At 49.2% G+C, this 16,852-nt stretch overlaps 1 protein-coding gene across 8 annotated transcripts in view; it reads right to left on the reverse strand.

The window, feature by feature from the left end:
- Window positions 1-503: 503 nt before the first annotated feature.
- The window catches only part of dlg1b (discs large MAGUK scaffold protein 1b), a 97,915-nt gene continuing 81,566 nt past the window's right edge, over window positions 504-16,852 (reverse strand). For 5 of the 8 annotated variants that reach the window (XM_085440199.1, XM_085440205.1, XM_085440206.1 and 2 more), the window contains 20 exons: window positions 16,503-16,556; window positions 15,760-15,810; window positions 14,640-14,764; window positions 13,788-13,957; window positions 13,182-13,318; window positions 12,041-12,185; window positions 10,320-10,449; window positions 9,955-10,111; window positions 9,631-9,733; window positions 9,128-9,242; window positions 8,868-9,044; window positions 8,408-8,474; window positions 6,113-6,209; window positions 4,059-4,100; window positions 2,899-2,949; window positions 2,689-2,790; window positions 2,435-2,607; window positions 2,233-2,342; window positions 2,065-2,156; window positions 504-1,408 (listed from right to left, as the gene is read on the reverse strand). In XM_085440199.1, coding sequence (XP_085296325.1) covers window positions 1,302-1,408; window positions 2,065-2,156; window positions 2,233-2,342; window positions 2,435-2,607; window positions 2,689-2,790; window positions 2,899-2,949; window positions 4,059-4,100; window positions 6,113-6,209; window positions 8,408-8,474; window positions 8,868-9,044; window positions 9,128-9,242; window positions 9,631-9,733; window positions 9,955-10,111; window positions 10,320-10,449; window positions 12,041-12,185; window positions 13,182-13,318; window positions 13,788-13,957; window positions 14,640-14,764; window positions 15,760-15,810; window positions 16,503-16,556 — 2,205 coding nt within the window. In that variant the 3' untranslated portion in view covers window positions 504-1,301. Of the gene's footprint in view, window positions 1,409-2,064; window positions 2,157-2,232; window positions 2,343-2,434; window positions 2,608-2,688; window positions 2,791-2,898; window positions 2,950-4,058; window positions 4,101-5,770; window positions 5,805-6,112; window positions 6,210-8,407; window positions 8,475-8,867; window positions 9,045-9,127; window positions 9,243-9,630; window positions 9,734-9,954; window positions 10,112-10,319; window positions 10,450-12,040; window positions 12,186-13,181; window positions 13,319-13,787; window positions 13,958-14,639; window positions 14,765-15,759; window positions 15,811-16,502; window positions 16,557-16,852 lie in introns of all 8 variants that reach the window. The other 3 variants (XM_085440200.1, XM_085440203.1, XM_085440202.1) reach the window with 2 other exon arrangements.

Genomic DNA, 16,852 nt, shown 5'->3' on the forward strand with positions numbered 1-16,852 from the left:
TTAATTTGTTTTGCATTTTCTGGTGATTCAAATTCTTTTTGTATTAGATTATTTTTTCCTTGCTGTTCTGGATCTTTCATAAAAATCTGTTTTTTATTAATTATGAGCAGTTTTTCTAACAGGCGGAAAATGTTTGTAGCATTTTTCTTGATTTTAATATTTAATTATCTTAAATTAGATTTTATCATAAACCATATTTGGCATAATCAGTTTCATAAAATTCTGAGATAATTTTCTTTAGTAAATTAAAATAGTTTGATTTTATTAGATTCTTTTGTTATTTCTAATATTGAGATTTTTCTGGTAATAAAATAAACATATTTGGAAATTTCTGTCTTGCATTTGGTGTTTTAGTGAAATTAAACACGTTAATGAATAAAATATTTTTTATAGATATGATTTATAATTTTTGATGATTGCACTCAGCTTATTTTCATCTATAAAAATATTTATATTTTTCTGTCTCTTTGTCTCGGTGGTTTGGTGAGGAACGATTCGACGTCTGCAGAAACATCAGAGCTTTTATTTTTTCATCCCTGAAATCAGAAAATCTGTCAGATTCTTTCTCATTGACAGAAAATTATAAATGTTAAAACCGTTTCCTCTAAAAACAAAGTAAAGAAACTGTCGTTTTCCTTCGTTAAGCCTTGCGGCGCCCTCTAGCAGCAGAGCAGGAACCTCGCAGCGTCCTGACGAACATCCAGCAGCAGCGAGGAGCGAAAATAAAAAACAAACGAAACGTGAGTAGAGTCTAAAAAACGAGCAGAAGAGAAAAGCGGTGACATCAGACGTGAGGCGACGGGGCTGATGGGAAAATAAACAGGATTAACTGACATGCTGTTAAAGCTCAAACGTGCAAAGTTTTGCTTTTTGTGTCTCCGCCTCCTCCGGACCGACAGACGCTGCCTGAGACTGAAACTCCGCCCACCAGCTTACCTTACAAGACAAAAAAAGGGGAAAAAAAACCCACAAAGAAAAAACTAAACATAAAATCCACTTCGTACGTTTCTTCTCGTCACTTCCAGGTACCTTCCTCGTCTCCTCTAAAGTTCTCCTCCCTTAAACATTAAGGAGCTGTACCGCGGTGAGTGTGATGTCATCAAACTTCCTGTGTGCTTTGCTCTGCTGGTCAGGAAACCCAAACATGAAGTCTTATCAGGCAAAAAAAGAAAGAAAAGAAGCTAAACTGAACTCGGGTCGGCCGCTGCGTCGCTGATGGGGCGAGTGGAGGGTGAGGCGTGGGGGAGGGGACGTCTGCAGGTCGACTCGTCCGTCAAAACGAGGAGGAGGAGCGGCCGTCTTCATAACTTCTCCTTGGACTGAACCCAGATGAAGGGACCCGACTGCTCCTCGATGATCTGCTTCACCTGGTCGTAGATCTCCTCCAGCGTGTCGCCCTGCACGATGGCTGCACACACACAGAGCAGAGTCAGCGGCGAGCGCGTGACATCATCAAAGACGGGCACAGCCCACCTGTACATCACTCATCCCGACTCCGCTGACGTTTATTATCGTTTTTAAATGTTTGTAAATAAAGTTATGATTGGTGCCTCTTGTTGCATCAGCTGTGATGTCATTAGTGCTGTGGACGTGTCAGAGCGCTGCTTGTGTCTGAAACCAATCAAAACACTCCTTTCATCTCGAAGTTTAAAAGCTCCGCCCATAAAAATAAAACTACAAACATATTTAAACCTGGCTGATCGATCCTTCGAGCTCATTTCTCGGACTTCCTGCTCTCTGATAAGGCGGCGCCATTTCTGCTCGTTATTAAAGGTCCCGGCAGGGTGGTATAGCGCCAGTCTGCGTGAGGAACTTCCATCAGGATGCACGCTCGCAGAGGTGCACGAGGACACGACCTCGAAGAGGAGATCAGCCAAATTTAAAACGTCACGTCTCAAACAAAGACTCGTCATTTCCTCCCGTCTGCTGCACTAATGTTGAGGTGCAGCTCCAGCACGTGACCAGCAGGGGGCAGAGAGGAACCACATGCGAGACTGTAACGTGGTTTCGACGGCGCGGGTGGAGAATCACCTGAGCTGAGGCGGGTGGAGCCAGGGCACTCACCTGTGAAATGCTCGGTGAACTCCTGCTCCAGCTTGTTCGCTCGGTCGAAGGTCTTCTTGCCCTGCTCCTCCGTCAGACGCTTGTTCATCTCCCTGCAGAGAAAAACCACGTCACCTTCACGCTCGTGTGGGAGAACTGAGTGGAGGCGTTTCCTGTGAAGTGACTCACATGATGTTCTCCACAGATTTGGGTTTGATGAAGATGGCGATGGGGTGGAGCTGAGCCAGCTGGAGTCTCTTGATGGCGTTACCTGACACGTCCAGGATGCAGTGTTTGCCCTGAAAACAGCAGGAGAACATCTCAAACCACACGCCGCCGCTTGAATGAGGTCAGAGCGGGGTTAAAGGTCAAAGGGGCGTGTCGCCATTACCTTCTCCGCCACCTCCCGGACCGACTGCACGCTGGTCCCGTACAGGTGGTTGTTGTATTGCCCCGCCTCGATGAACTTGTGGTCCTGGATGTCCTTCTCCATCTGCTCTCTGGAGATCACGAAGTGATAGTCTCTGCCGTCCACCTCGTAGTCCCGCTTCGGCCGGGTCGTGTCTGCGGGCGGGGTCAGCATTAAACATCAGGTGACACGAGCGTACAACGCAGCCTCTGTTTACAGGCGTTCGGCGGACTTACGAGGGACGCAGGATCCGAACTTGTCGGGGAACTCTGAGATCAGGTCGTCGTTGATGCGGTCCTTCATGGGGCCGAGGATGATGACGGGGCGGGTGTAGTTCACTGTGGGACAGAATCGAAGCATGTCGAATATGCAGGAACACCTGAGTGCTGCCTGTGGTAATCAGATTACTTTAAAAAAAGAAAGCTAAGCGAACACAGATGTCTCACCTTCCTGCTGAACGACGGGCTCGTAGGACAGCACGTACTCCTCCTGCCCACCTGGAGACACAGAGGTCGGTTAGTTTCAGCGTCCGGAGCTCAGACGGGAGTGAGGTGTGATGAAGGTGAAGAGGAGGAGAGACGGAGGAGAGGAGGGAGGATGGGATCTACTGAGGTTGGTTAGTAGGCGGAGTCTGAACCTGCGGGATTACATCAGTGTGCTCAGGAACTAAAATTCTCCCGTTAGAGAACGGCGACGGGAGCAGAAAGCGTTTAAACAGTTTCAGTTACGGCTCTGGAATCGGAGACGACGCCGACTTTGACGTCTGCACGTCTAACAGCTCACGATCCAATTTTCAGCATGCACAAACGCCGCGACTCCTCACATACTCATGCTTGTTTAATCTGAGCTGTGTGAGCCGCGGTCACCTTACATCAGTGGCGGGGAACTCCAGGCCCAGAGAGCCGGAGTCCTGCAGGTTTCAGACGTGTCCTTGATCCATCACAGCTGATCTAAATGGCTGAATGACCTCCTCAACATGTCTTGAAGTTCTCCAGAGGCCTGGTCATGAAGTAATCACTGGATTCAGGTGATACCTAAAACCTGCAGGACACCTCGAGGCCTGGCGTTCTACACCTGTGCCTCATCTTTATTTTCGGGGTATCGGAGGTTTTCTGCTGCAGTCACAGCTCAGCCTGCGGGCTTTCACTCCCACTGCTGTGCTGCTTCAGATTGATCCGATTCCATGTTTAAAGGAGCCTTTATCTCTGATCGGGTTTGCTCGCTGAGCTCGTTTTTAACCGTTAATGGTTCATAACAGTGCTCTCACAACATCACCCGAGTCTGCAGCGCTCGCTGGGTTACAGGTGATGCTGTGCGTTTCTGGTTTCCAGTTTTAAGGTGAAATATTTTTATAGTGGCTTCATGAAATCAGTGAACTGTGCCGACATGCTCGGTGTGCGGTGTGGCTGAAAGAGTCGCTCTCTGCGAGGCGGCAGCGTCCATGCAGCAGCGGGGGGAGGGGCAGACTGTGAGGGTGTGAGGTCATGCTGTTACTGGCCAATCGGCAGTCTGTGCTTGTTAACGGCGTCAGTGAGGGAGTTAGCGGGTTCAGTGACAGGTCGCGCCGATCGTTAGTGTTTCCTGCGAGTCATCGAGCGGCACTTACGGTAGCTACTCTCACTATCGCTGGCGTTAGACGTCACGTGTTCTGGAATCACAACACAAACAGGACACGACAGGTCACATCGCCGTCCCACAATGCTTTGCCCCGAGCCGTGATCACGCAGGGGGACTCGAGGCGGCAGATCAATCACAGCAACAACCACCGTCCGACTCTTTTCAGCCCAATAATGGACACATTTAAAACATTTCCCAAACTTCCAGGAGTCTTCCCTGACCTCAGATCCAAATATAACTGCTTCACGTTCAAAGACTCGACTCTGAAAACTGGGCGATGTGGATAAAACCAGACTGTATATAAACGATGGAAGCAGCCACCGTGACATCATCCGTTTGCTTCGAGCAGAGCGATTTAGGCTGAACCAGGGAGGGAACTGAGGGACACGGCGCACTCAGTGGGCAGCGACTTCCCCTCCATCACCTTTTAAACATTTTACTTAGACCAAAATTAACTAAATAAATATCCCGTTTTTAACTCAGTAAGACTTAAAACTAAAGACTGAGACCACAAACTCACCAGGACAGCATCGCCCCCTGCTGGCCATTAAAAAGAACGCAGCTTTAAGACGCTTTCCTCCTTTATATACAGTCTGTGTTTTCAGCTCGCTGATGATCATATTCAGATAAGAAAATAAAATCAGATTTTTTCTGGGATATTAAACGTTTTCTTTAGATCGTCAGCTGGACAAACATCTGGAAACATCTGGAAACATCTGGAAACACCACCAAGACCTGAATACACACATTTTAAACTGTAATTTAACCAAAACTAAAAATGTTCCCTGGTTTATCGATCAGCCGTGTTTGTGGGCGGGTTTATTTCCCGATGACTGAGCGAGCGGCTCGGCTTCAGATCTGCTCGTGTCGGTCGCCGTGTTCAGCTTTTAGAGCTTCCTGTAACTTGTACACGTTTGCCATGAAACAGAAAAACAAAGGTCTCGTGAGAGATGAAGAGCGGAAACTCGTGGCCAGAGTGAAGAGCGCCGGCCTGAAGGATCCACGAGGGTCTGTGGTGAGGAAGAGGAGGGGGAGGGGTCTCAGACTCCACCAGGAACCATCATCAGACTCTTCAGTTTAGCGTCTTTTACGGCATCAAAACTAAACGCGCTGATCCGGGCCTGCCGACAGCAGCCTTCACTGACACTCGACACACTGACATAAGAAAAACTGAGATTTTATCTTCATGTTCTGGATGAAATATAACAAACTGATCCGGATCAGAGCTCCTGTCAGTCGGGAACTTTGAACCTGCTGGTTCTCTGTTACGTGTTTGACTGGTTTTTGTGGTTTTCTGAGTTTTATTTGATAGTTTTGGTCCCATATGCAGTTTTATGAACATCATTTAAAATCTGAATAATCACTTTGATCAAAGGCTGATCAGGAGTCGTTGATGCTTCGTCTGATTTTACTTCACAAAACAAACAAAATAAAGTCGTCTGCTCTAAAACACGAAGCTGCTTTTAATTCAAAACAAACAACCAGTAGAATAAACCTCAAATACAAATCGGGCGGCGTAAAGCTCCGCCCCCAGAGGTTTTAGGATGGAAGGATGCTCGTGCTCACAACTCATAAACTCGCTTGTAGAGCGAGCGGCGTCTGTACGCTCTGGTTATTTAGTGGAGCTCTCGGGAGGACACTGGTGGAGACCGAAGAGGCTGATGGGAGTTTTGGGGGAGGGGGTGTTGGGGAGAGACTTACTGTGTCCTTTGGACAGCACGTCCTCGCTGTTGTCCTGCAGCAGCAGAGCCGAGTGAAGGAAGGAGGGAAAACAACCACAGACACAGTTACTGACAGAGCGACAGACTGAGAGAGCAGAGGGAACGCCGCCGGGGCGCCGCTGCAGGGCGGCCATGTTGGCTCTGGTTTCAGGTTTTAGAAACTGCTTCTAATCAGATCGCACGACCGCGGCCACGCCCTGCAGCGGTGACGACCAGCGCGCGCTCAGCACGCCGTCGCCACCTGATCTCTCTTCCTGTCGCCGGCCAACCTCCTTTCAGACCGCCCGCCCCGCCCGCCCCGCCTCCCCGCGCTTGTACTTACGGTCGACATCGCTGGTCTCCTGCTCGCTCGCCTCTTTGCTCTTGTAGAACGGAAACTTTCGGGAAAAGAGGTTCTTTTTACGCTTGTCATTGAGAGACTGCTGAGGAAGAGGAGGAGGAGGGGTGATGGAGTAAAACAAAAACAGAGGAGGAAGAGAGGGAGATGAGGGGGTGTGATGGGTGTCTGAGTCTGCGTCTGACCGGCTCACAGTTTCAACATTAAACACAAAAATCACAAAGTTTAAACTAAAACACTCGGACACAGAGGCCCCGACCCTGAACGCAACCTGCTCTGACGCCCCGCTTCACACGCCGACAGTGAAGGCAGCGTCAGTCGGAGAGGAGGAGGAGGATGAAGGTGAACATGCTGACGACATGCAGAGACACAGCAGCGACAAGCTGGGAGAAGCCGTTTGGTTATTTCGGCGAATCGGCTCAAAGATGGTGCTGATGCGATGCCTTCAAGTGCATCAGGAAAAGTCGTTCCACAGAGCATTTATGTTCCTTCGTGTAGCACTGAGGAAACACTGGTGCTACAAACCCCAGGATTACAAACGTCCCGCGGGTCGGGCTCAGAGGCCTTCTCAGCTTTACGTGGTTTCTTCATTTGGACTTCTGAAGCTTAAATTTAGCTTCAAGCTTTTGCATTTCGTTTGTCTTGAAGTGTAAATGAAAGCGTGACGTCACCAGTCAGGCTGTAAAGGTTACTGTGGGGTTAACACTGATATTTAAAATAAACTCATCCAGATGTGAGGCTATAACAAAACGATATCGGCTGATGTCATGGCAACCAACCAACAAATATTAGGTTTATTTAAAAAGCGCCGGCAGCTGCAGTCGTCTGAGTCCGGCATCCACCTTCTTTCAGCTCCATTGTTGGTCTCCACCACCTCATGGCTGCAAATATTGATTAGTTGAGGCTACGAACGCTAAACCTACATTTATGTATAAATAGAAGCCAAACACAGAACAGAGTCGTGTCCCTTTTCCTTTAACCGTCTGTTACTATGGTAACAGCTTGGTCTCAGTGGGTTCATTCAGGCTTGTGCGATGACACAAAACCAAAACCAGGAGCTGAAAGGGCCTAAAAAGGTCTGTGTTCAAGTTATTGATTAGTTCAACTATAAATGGGTTTAATGGCTCAACGAGAAGAACAAGCAGACATTTGAACCGCTGCGTGTCGTTCATCAGCAGGAGGCGGGACCTGTGACATCATTAGCTCACATGCTGCACTTTGATGTTACAGAGCAGGAGACGGAAAACAGGGTGAGGAGGGTGAGTGGTGAGGAGGAGGAGGAAGGTTTGAGAGCAGCAGACGTCAATGTCAAGCGTTTCGCGAAGAGGCGGGGAGCAGACCGCGGGCACCATGCACGTTCTACGGTTTGCCTCCCCGCCCTCAGTCTGCCGTGTTAGCGTGGCGGCTGGCGAGCAACGCCGTGGAGACACGTATTAAAGCGGCACACGGTTTAAAGGTGGCGGGGGAGGGAGGGGGAGGCGCTGCTGCGATTTGGTGAAGAAGAAGAAACGCCTCAGAGATCGTCATGCTGTTAAACGGCCGGCTGCTTCAACATTAGTCAAACACTCATTAGTAGGTGGAGATCAGGTGGCTGTGGCTCAAACACACAGAGGTCACATGATGCACACAGCTGGCGCCAAACACCTGAAACGTGTCATCAACCAGCTCAGAATCAGCCGACTTTATTCAAACACGTTTCACCTTCACACGAATGAATCTGGTGCAGTTTAAAGTGCGACACGCCGACGCTCGGGGAAGGTCAGAAAAACAAGCACCCGTCACACTCGAGGTGGCGGGCGCCGCGGGCAGCCATTTCCCTCACTGCCGGGTTTCAAAAAAGGCGGGCGGTGCAGACGGACTTATCCAGTAACGTCCGGTAACTGATGAAAACCCTAAAACTGAGTCGTTAGCTAACAGACTGAAGTCTGTCACAACGGCCCAAACACGCGTGCACTTCAACCGCCTGTACGAAGGTAACACCGCGCATGGCTTCACTAACCTGCACGTTACACGTCACTGCGGGGAAAATAAAGTCGGCTGATCCTGAGAGCATCAGATGGGACGAGTCACTGAAGTCTAAACAAGTCCGACTCGTTCTATCAGGTCGAGTCTGGAAAACTGAGCATCTTTAAAGACGCAGAAATCAAACAGACAATAAAAGCAATAAAAAATGTTTTACAGCTTAAATACAAAGAACAGAAAAACGTCTTTGTGTGTAAATAAAGTTACTGGAACTAAAACACGTTTCTGACTCCAGGGACCGTCTACGCCGTCACTCACCCCTCTGTCCCGAGACTTGGCGTTAAACTTCACCGTCTTTAACCTCGCCCTCTCCTTCTTCTCCACCCTGTGGGAAAGGTCAAAGGTCAGCAGAGATCACAAGGGAACCAGACTTTATGCATGAATCTGTCAGATACTCGCGATGAGCTCCGCCTCAGAGCTCGAGGGCAAATCGAGTGAGTCGGCAGCTTGCCGCCACTCCGCGAGCGTTCCTCCAGAAACTGGAAGGTTTTGCCTTTCGAGTCTCTGACGACATCCTGACCTTACAGTCTAACTCTGCCTTTACCCTCGGAGGTCACCTGGTAAATGTTCAGAGCGTCACTGTGAAGCTCTCGTTCGTCGCAGTGACACCTGTACAGGTGCGACCCGGATGTTTGTTTAAATAAAGTTACAAACTCCAGCCAAACGTCCTCTCGAGCTCTGAATCCTGATTGGTGGAGCAGATGTAACTGGGACTGACCGTCTCTTGCTGGGGATGACCCCCACCTCCTCCACCTCTCCCTGTGCCGTCAGCTGCCTCGCCTGCCACCACTCGTCGTCGGAGGCGTTCACCACGTGAAGGATGTCTCCGAACTTAAAGTTCAGGCCCTGACTCGGCAGACCGGAGTCTCTCGTCTTATCGTAGTCGAACAGAGCTCTAAAACACGAACGACAAACAAACCGATTAAAAACAGAACACAGGACGTCAGCACGCGAGCGCCTTCCACGCTTTAGGCCTACCTGACGTACAACGACCTCTTCTGACTCGTCCGCAGAGACCCAGAGCCCGAGCTGATGCTGCTATTCATCATCTGCTCCCTCAGGTCGTGGATCTTTGCCTCAAACCGGCTGTACTCTGAGCAGACACAGAGGCCATCCAGGGGTCAGAGGTCACAGGAAATTACAGAAACACGTTAGAGTCTCTACAGAAGATTTTTATGAAGCCAAACAGAATCTGAAACTTTTTAAACTGGACTGTTTCTCTGGTAAAATCAGAGATAACTGCTGGTTTCAGTTTCCCACAGAGATCAGAGCTGAAACATCTGTGAACAGCTGGATTAATAATCAATCATTTTAAAGTGAAAATAATCAAACAGCCAAATATTCTGATACCAGCTGCTAAATGCAGAGGATTTGTTCCCTTTCCTGCTCACACCCGACTGTAAATATACTTAAATGTAGTTATTTTTATTTAAGCTGCTGCTGGAGTCATGTGATCCTGCAGGTGCGTGCTGCTGTCCCACCTTCTGGTCTGTAGTGGGCGACGATGGTCACTGTCTGCCCGGCGTTCTTCAGGGCGGCGGCGGCCTGTTCGTGGGTGGCGTTACGGAGGTCCACGCCGTTCACCTGAAAACACAAAAACAATGTCAGACGCGGAACGACGACTCAATCGGGGAAACGAGCGGCTCAGTCTGATCCAGCACTTCTCTAAAGGTGCAGCTTTTAATTTGAAAGTCAACCGCGTGTTTGCCTGCGTGTGGCGAGCGACCGGCAGCGACTCATCACTGACTCAGACAGACACTCTGGTTTAAGTTGTTGATCTCAGAGTTTAACGCGTTGTTACGTACGGAGACGAGTCGGTCTCCTTTCCTCAGCTCTCCGCTGAGGTCAGCAGGTCCTCCGGCGAGGATGAAGGAGATGAAGATCCCCTCGCCGTCCTCCCCGCCCACGATGTTGAAGCCTAGTCCCGTCGCTCCTCTGTGAAGCACCACCTTCCTCGGCTCCCTGCAGGAAAAAGCACTGCAGCCGTCAATCATCTGAAGTCATGTGAGCAGGGTCCCACTCAGACTCTGCAGGTGTGTGTTATGACGGGAGGGTGGAGGGCGTAACTGCAGGTGTGCACCAGCAGAGGGCGCAGCAGCTGTGGTTCAGCTACAAAAACACTGAAACGTTTCAGTGCAGGCGTGCGCGTGCACAGTGTTTCTGTTCTCACCGGGTGACGTCGTCGTCTCCCAGCGTGCTCTTCGGGGTCGGGGAGTAACGCCCCGAGGATGCTGGCGGAGGGACGGGCTGACCCAGGAAGTTGGGGGGGCTGATATGGTTCTCCATGCGCTGGGAGTACGCTGGAAGAGAAAGAGAGAAGACCATTAAAACCAGTCTGATCACAGCCGCTGTGTGTCTGACGCTGAGCTGCTGCATCTGCTCGCCTGTCCGGCCCCTGTAACCACCTGATTGGCCGAGGCCGGCAGCCGTCGAGGGGGGTCGTAAACGACACCGGTGAGTGAGAAACAACCACCTCCCAACTCAACCCTGTCACATTTCTGCTGAGGATCAGCTGTAACCGCAGCATCAGAGCGATGACAGAGACGACGAACACGCAGTCAGTTTATTATGATCTGTGACAGCAGCACCGAGAGGATGAAACCTGAAAATAGTTTCCATTCGTCTCCATTTTTAAAAACATTTGAAAGTTTGATGTTCGTCTGATCGGAAACTGTTCTCTCTACGAACAGGACACTCCCCCCCTGCATAATTAACAGAGCGATGGTTTTCCTGCCACTGCAGGAGACGAAGGGCGTCGTTGGTCCACGACTCGGTTTAGACACAAACTCAGAAGCTGAACAGCTGATCGACTGTGGCCCAAACTTCAGATATAATCATAGCTGTCAGCACAAGGCTGTAGGAAGCACTCGGTTTTAGGGAGTCTGTGTTTCACATGGATGAGTTGAGGCACCTGGTGGCGTTTGTGAGAGCCGAGCTGCCAAACATCGTTCTTCCGCGACTCGGGATCGGATATTTTGTGCTCGTTCCTCGTTTGGCTTCAAACCAGCACCAGCCTGCTCGGCTCAGAGTCTGTGTTAGATTTAAGGATGTCAACTCATGATGATTACTCAGATTATAACGTGCAACACTTCCTGCAGCCTCCGTGTCTTCCTGTGCGTTCCCATCAGTCTCTCCTCGGCTCCGGATCCTCCACAGCTGCTTGGAGCTCCTCGGTCTCTATAGCCGAGGAGCCTGACGCGCAGCATCTCTGAGGGGTGTTTCCTTCTTTGGCATCTCCTCAACAGCTCGGTGCCAGCTTCGAGTCTCCGGGATGCAGGTTTGTCCTGCAGTATTACAGTTTCAGAGCGCTTCCTGTAATTTGCAGCGAAGTGAGAGATGTAAAAACAAGGTTCAGAGCTGGGCCGTCTTCATCCCTGCTAAAGCTGCCGGTTCAGAGAGAAATGTTTTAAAGGAACCGGCCTCGTCTGCACTTTGAGGCGTGTCGTTTGACGAATCCCCGCCCCACTTGATCATCAGAGACTGCGGCGGTCCACACCGGCTCAGGGTCGGATGTCATCCTGACCACATGAGCCAGGACCACCTAATCTGCTCGACGTCAGAGCAAAAATCCACCGCAGTGTTCAAGACAAACCAACAAGCCTTCAGCCGGGACTCCAGAAAACCGACAATCACACAGGGAAACCTTTAACTCAAAACCAGGTCAGCTGATTTATGTGAGACCTCATTTATCTGGAAGATCTTAAAACGGAAAACAATTCAGGATAAAAAGTCCAGGGAAGTTTTCAACTATGGGTTTTCCAACTGTTTCTGGAAGCCTGAACCCAGAACAAACTGAAACGCGACCGCAGCATCAAAACGTTTCTCTCTTCAGCTGCAAACACAGAAGCAAACTTTAGTGGTGAGGTCACAGGTGTGTGTGTTTGCACTCACAGTTGGTGAGGTCGGGCGGAGCGAAGCTGTCGTTCATGAAGACACTGTTGGGTTTAGCCACTTTCAAGTAGACCACGTCGGGAGTGTTTTTCAAGGCAGTGACGGCGTGTTCGTGGCTCACCTCCTCCAGGCAGGAGCTGTTCACCTGAACGCGGACACACCAAGAGAGGAGCGGTCAGACACGCCTGTGCTTTTATTCTGAAGGTCTGCTGTTTGGTAGTTTGTGGTGAGGTGCGCCTGCACCGCAGATTCAGCGCGTCTTCCCTTAATGAAACATTTTATACGTTTATAATTATAAAATGTTATAAGGGTGAAACTTTATCTTATTGTTAAAACCTCAGAAATATTCATGGTGCTCGTTCTTCACCGTCTACTCAGCAACTTCCTGTTTTTACTGCAGATCTAAAACTTTATTTGTTCGTTAGCACTGAAACCTGTTTCTATACACGTGTTGGTTGTTTATCAGAAATATTTTACTTTATTTTAATTTATTTTATTAACTCGCTGACCTTTAACCTGCTTTTATTATATTTAACTTTTATTAGTCTCATTTTTTTCCTTTTTTAAAATAATGTAATTTGTTTGTTTTATTTTTATTATTTAAATCAGGCTTTATTGGTTTTAATTAACATTAACAGTTCCTTTTGGTTTATTGATTATTTAAAAGGTTTTAATTAAATTTTTTTTAAATATTTTATTTATTTTATGTTAACTTCCAGCTCTTTCCTTTAATCTGCCCATTTTATGTTTTTATTGTTATTTTAATTAATTTCTAATTGTGCTTCTTTTTTCAAATACAGTATTCTGTCTTGTGTGTCTATTGATTTTTTTTTACGGGTCTATTTTTGTTTTTTATTTATATTTTTCTACTTTTAGTCGTCTTTACTTCTATTATTTCTTTCCTGCAGTTACTTCATGTCATAAGTTTAAGTTTGTCTTAATTATTATTTCAAATTTTACTGGTTTCAAATTTGAGTCTTTATTAGGTCTCATAAATAATCTCATCAGAGCTTTTCTTAATTATTTTATTGCACTGAATGTTTGTAACTCTGTTTGACTTTCTCGTGTTTACTCTTTTAGTTTGTAGCCGTGGTGTAAATAAATAATTCGTCTGATGTGATTTCTCGTGTTTGATCCTTACAGCCAGCAGTTTGTCTCCAATCTGCAGCCGCCCGTCTTTATGAGCCGCTCCGCCTTCGATGATCTTGGTGACGTAGATGCTGTTGTCGCCGGGGATGTGCTGGTTCCCCACGCCGCCCGCTATACTGAAGCCGAGACCTGCAACACAAAGAACCAGAAGGAGGGTGCAGGGTGATGAGACGGGAAAAGCATTCTGGGTAAAAACCCTCAAACTCTGGAGTCTAGCTCCGACGCCTGAGCGTCCTTCACAGGGACAAACTTTAAATAACAACCACACCACGAAACGCGCCGCTGCTGGTTTAACACGGGAACGAATCAGGACACATAAATGCACAGAAGCATATTTCAGGATGTTTCCGTGGAAACCGAGGCTTTGTTCTTGAGCCGGGCTCCTCGTCTGAATAATCATGAGGCCCGCGGGGATTTCACTAAAGCTCCTCAGCAAGCGGAGACAATCCAGCAACACGGCCGGCACACATCCACGCCATCTGCGCAGAGCTGCAGCCGTGAGCCAAAACATTAGGAACACTCACAGGTTTAATAATGAGCCTGCGCTCAGACAGGGCGCCGGATCTGAGCGCAGGCACAGTTTAAGCCTTCACGCTACCTTTGGGTCCTTTCACCAGCTTGATCTCCATCACTTTCTCCGAGACGGGTTTCCTCCTGCGGACGTAGAGTCGGACCAGAGATCCCGCCTCCTTCAGCGCCTCCACGGCTCGGCTGTGGGTCACGTCCCGAACATCCACCTCGTTGACTCTCAGGATGACGTCATTGACCCTGAAACAGAGCGTGAACACCGCGCTGTCAGTCAGGTCACCTGCTTCAATAGAAACTGATGATGTCACAGCTTTTCTTTCATTTATTGGAGCTAAAGCAGGAAGTAGAGTCAAACTACGGATCCAAACTTACAAACAGTTTAAAGGAAACCTGAGACCGTACTCTTCGTCCTCATCATCATCACCTGGATCAGGTGTGACAGACTTTCTGCATTATGAATGAGCCATGAAAGGCTGCAGGGCACAGCGGGGGTCCGGCTGTGAGGACACCACCACGCAGACCGAGGGACAGAGGTCCTTCTCTCTCTACATGTTTTTATACGAGGCTGAATCCGTCAGGCCAGCTTCAAGCTGAGCCGGTAAAAAGTGAAAGCTCATAAAGTTTGTGATCTTAGAAAGGTTAGTGTTAGAAACCTGTGTGAGTCACACGTTGTTCCCTCTGTCCCACTAACTGCTCCCTGATCAGCTTAACAGCCTGTCCTCCACAGCAGCTACGCTCTAAAGCGGCAGCCTGGAAGGAACTGCTGCAAAGCATTCTGGGTGTTGTAGGAGATGCTGGTTTTCAGTTTAAAAGAAAATCTGAGCCCTCCTCTAATGAGGTGACAGAGGGATCAAAAATAGAAGGAGCCGCTCAGACATCAGTCACACCTCCTTCACCAACCAACAGTTTCCTGCTGCCTCACCTGAGCCGTCCATCCTGCGCCGCCGCTCCTCCAGGGATCACCTTGGTGATGAAGATGCTGGGGTCTTCACCGATGTGAGGGTTGTCGGTGCCGCCTGCGATGCTGAAGCCCAGCCCCGAGTTTCCCTGGAAACCACAGTGATCACAGTAGTAATGATAACGATCCGAGTCTGTGAGCATGCTCAGGATTCACACTTCCTGCCAGCGTTTCACAATAAAAGCCTTCCAGGTGAGCGACGATGCTGCTGAGCAGTGACGACTGAAGTTTGACGCCGTGTTGGAAAACCTCGAACCGCAGCCAAGAGGAGCAGAAGTGACAGCTGGAACAACGAAGCATGAACACGTCTGCAGGTACCGCTACGCGAATCCCCCGGCACGAGTTTGCACCAATCAGATAACGTCAGCAAACATCCAGAACCCGAGAGCGTGCACCGGCTCCGAGGCGCTGTTAAACATTTTGTTTTTACCTTCACTGGTTCAAATACACTGCTGTAATTACCCAGCATGCCGTTCTGCACTGAACTTTTATAAATGTGCAGTTATTGTGTAGAATGGCTGGTTCCTGCCGCGGTGGGCGTCCGGCGTGTCCACTGCTGTGGACGGGCATCAGATTCAGTTTGTGATGATAAAAACAACACGAGGCCGGTTAGACCGCAGACAGAACGACAGGCAGACCCTGTGAGACTTTTTTAAAGCTGTGCTAATAATTTGCACTTAAAGGAGCAAAATTAGGACAAGAACAAAAGGAGGAAGACGGTAACAATGTGGAGGATAATACCAGAGGCAGCGAGGAGGATTAAAACAGAGCTGATTAAAGAGAAACTGTTTGTGTGAGAGGATCAGAAACTTTTGCTTTGTTTAACAGAATCTGGTTCATTCGTTACGTCCTCGTTTCCCCCGAAATCTCAGACGGTCGGGAGGTTTGGTGCAGGCAGCGGAGGTCCATGAAAGCAGCGCCTCAAAGTCAAACAGAGAGCATCAGACGGCGGGTCGCCCGTCCTGCGAGTCATAGACCGCGGCTCGTTTATGTGGCTCGTAAAGACGCGACGGAGTTACGGCGGCTCTCGCGGCGAGCAGCACGGCCGTCACTCACAGGGAAGTAAACAGTAAAGGCAGCTTACCCGCTCCAGCGTGATCTCCTCGTACTCATAATCAGCCTCCGTCCCGTTCACCTGCAAACACACACACAGGTATCAGCTCACCTGTCGGCTCCTCCCAGCAGCAGTTTATAGGAAGCAAACACGTTAGTAGAACACAGACTCTACTGTACTTCATTAGAAACACTTCACTGAGTCCAGGGTTCAACTGAGCCTCCTCCTGCTCCTCAGGCTCACGTCTAACCTCGGAGAACTGAAGAGTTTTTATTTCCTCCTCTTAAGCCTGAAGTTCAAGGTTCGTGCGATGCAGCCGTCTGCCCACAGCTCCTGCAGGCTCCACTCACCGACTCTGATCTAACACATTTCCTTTAAACCGTCCAATTAACAGAAACGTGCTGCAGCACTGAACTCTGAACTGATGTGGGGAGAGGAGAGCGAAGCAGATGCTTCTTCCAATATTTCTCCCCGTCAGGTGAAACTGAAGCGACGCCATGCTGACAGCGGCCGGAGTCCACGGGAGGCAAACATCAATTTAATAAAGACGGGTCCAGTGCTAGGCAGGTGAGGCTCCAGCTGGACCGACGGTGAAGATGGAGTTACCAAACATCTGCAGATCCACAGAGTCCTGCATCCTAGCCATTGTCTGTGGATCTACCCACCCACCTATCCACCCATCATCAACACAGGTATCATGCCTTCATGCATCTGTCATCATCTTCCAATCTATCCATCACTCATGCATCCATTCAGAAATGAGCAGCACTCACGTATGGAGGTGTGTCCAGGCTGTCTGCGTTGACCACCACAGGCGGAGGATTGGCCTGCAGAGACGAGGAGACACGTCAGAACATCACAGAGGAAAAACATCTCCACCCTACAAACACCCTCACAATAAAGAAACCCCCCTGAACCTCCACCCCTCCGATCACACCCCACGCTGCGCCCGGGTCGGCCGCCGCGCAGCTGCTAAAAGACTAACTCTCCTCATGATGCTAAAACGGGAAGCCCGAGGATTTGAGCACAGATTAGCGAGCACGAGCGGTACGTACATGGTGGCGCTTCACGCTGCAGAAGATGCAGTTCTGAAGCATGAAGCCTTAAATGAAGAAACAAATCA

Source organism: Copadichromis virginalis, linkage group LG18 (assembly GCF_057382275.1).
Source record: "Copadichromis virginalis isolate Kocher_CV1m ecotype Utaka linkage group LG18, C_Virginalis_male_GT1.1, whole genome shotgun sequence".
Lineage (NCBI taxonomy): Eukaryota > Metazoa > Chordata > Actinopteri > Cichliformes > Cichlidae > Copadichromis > Copadichromis virginalis.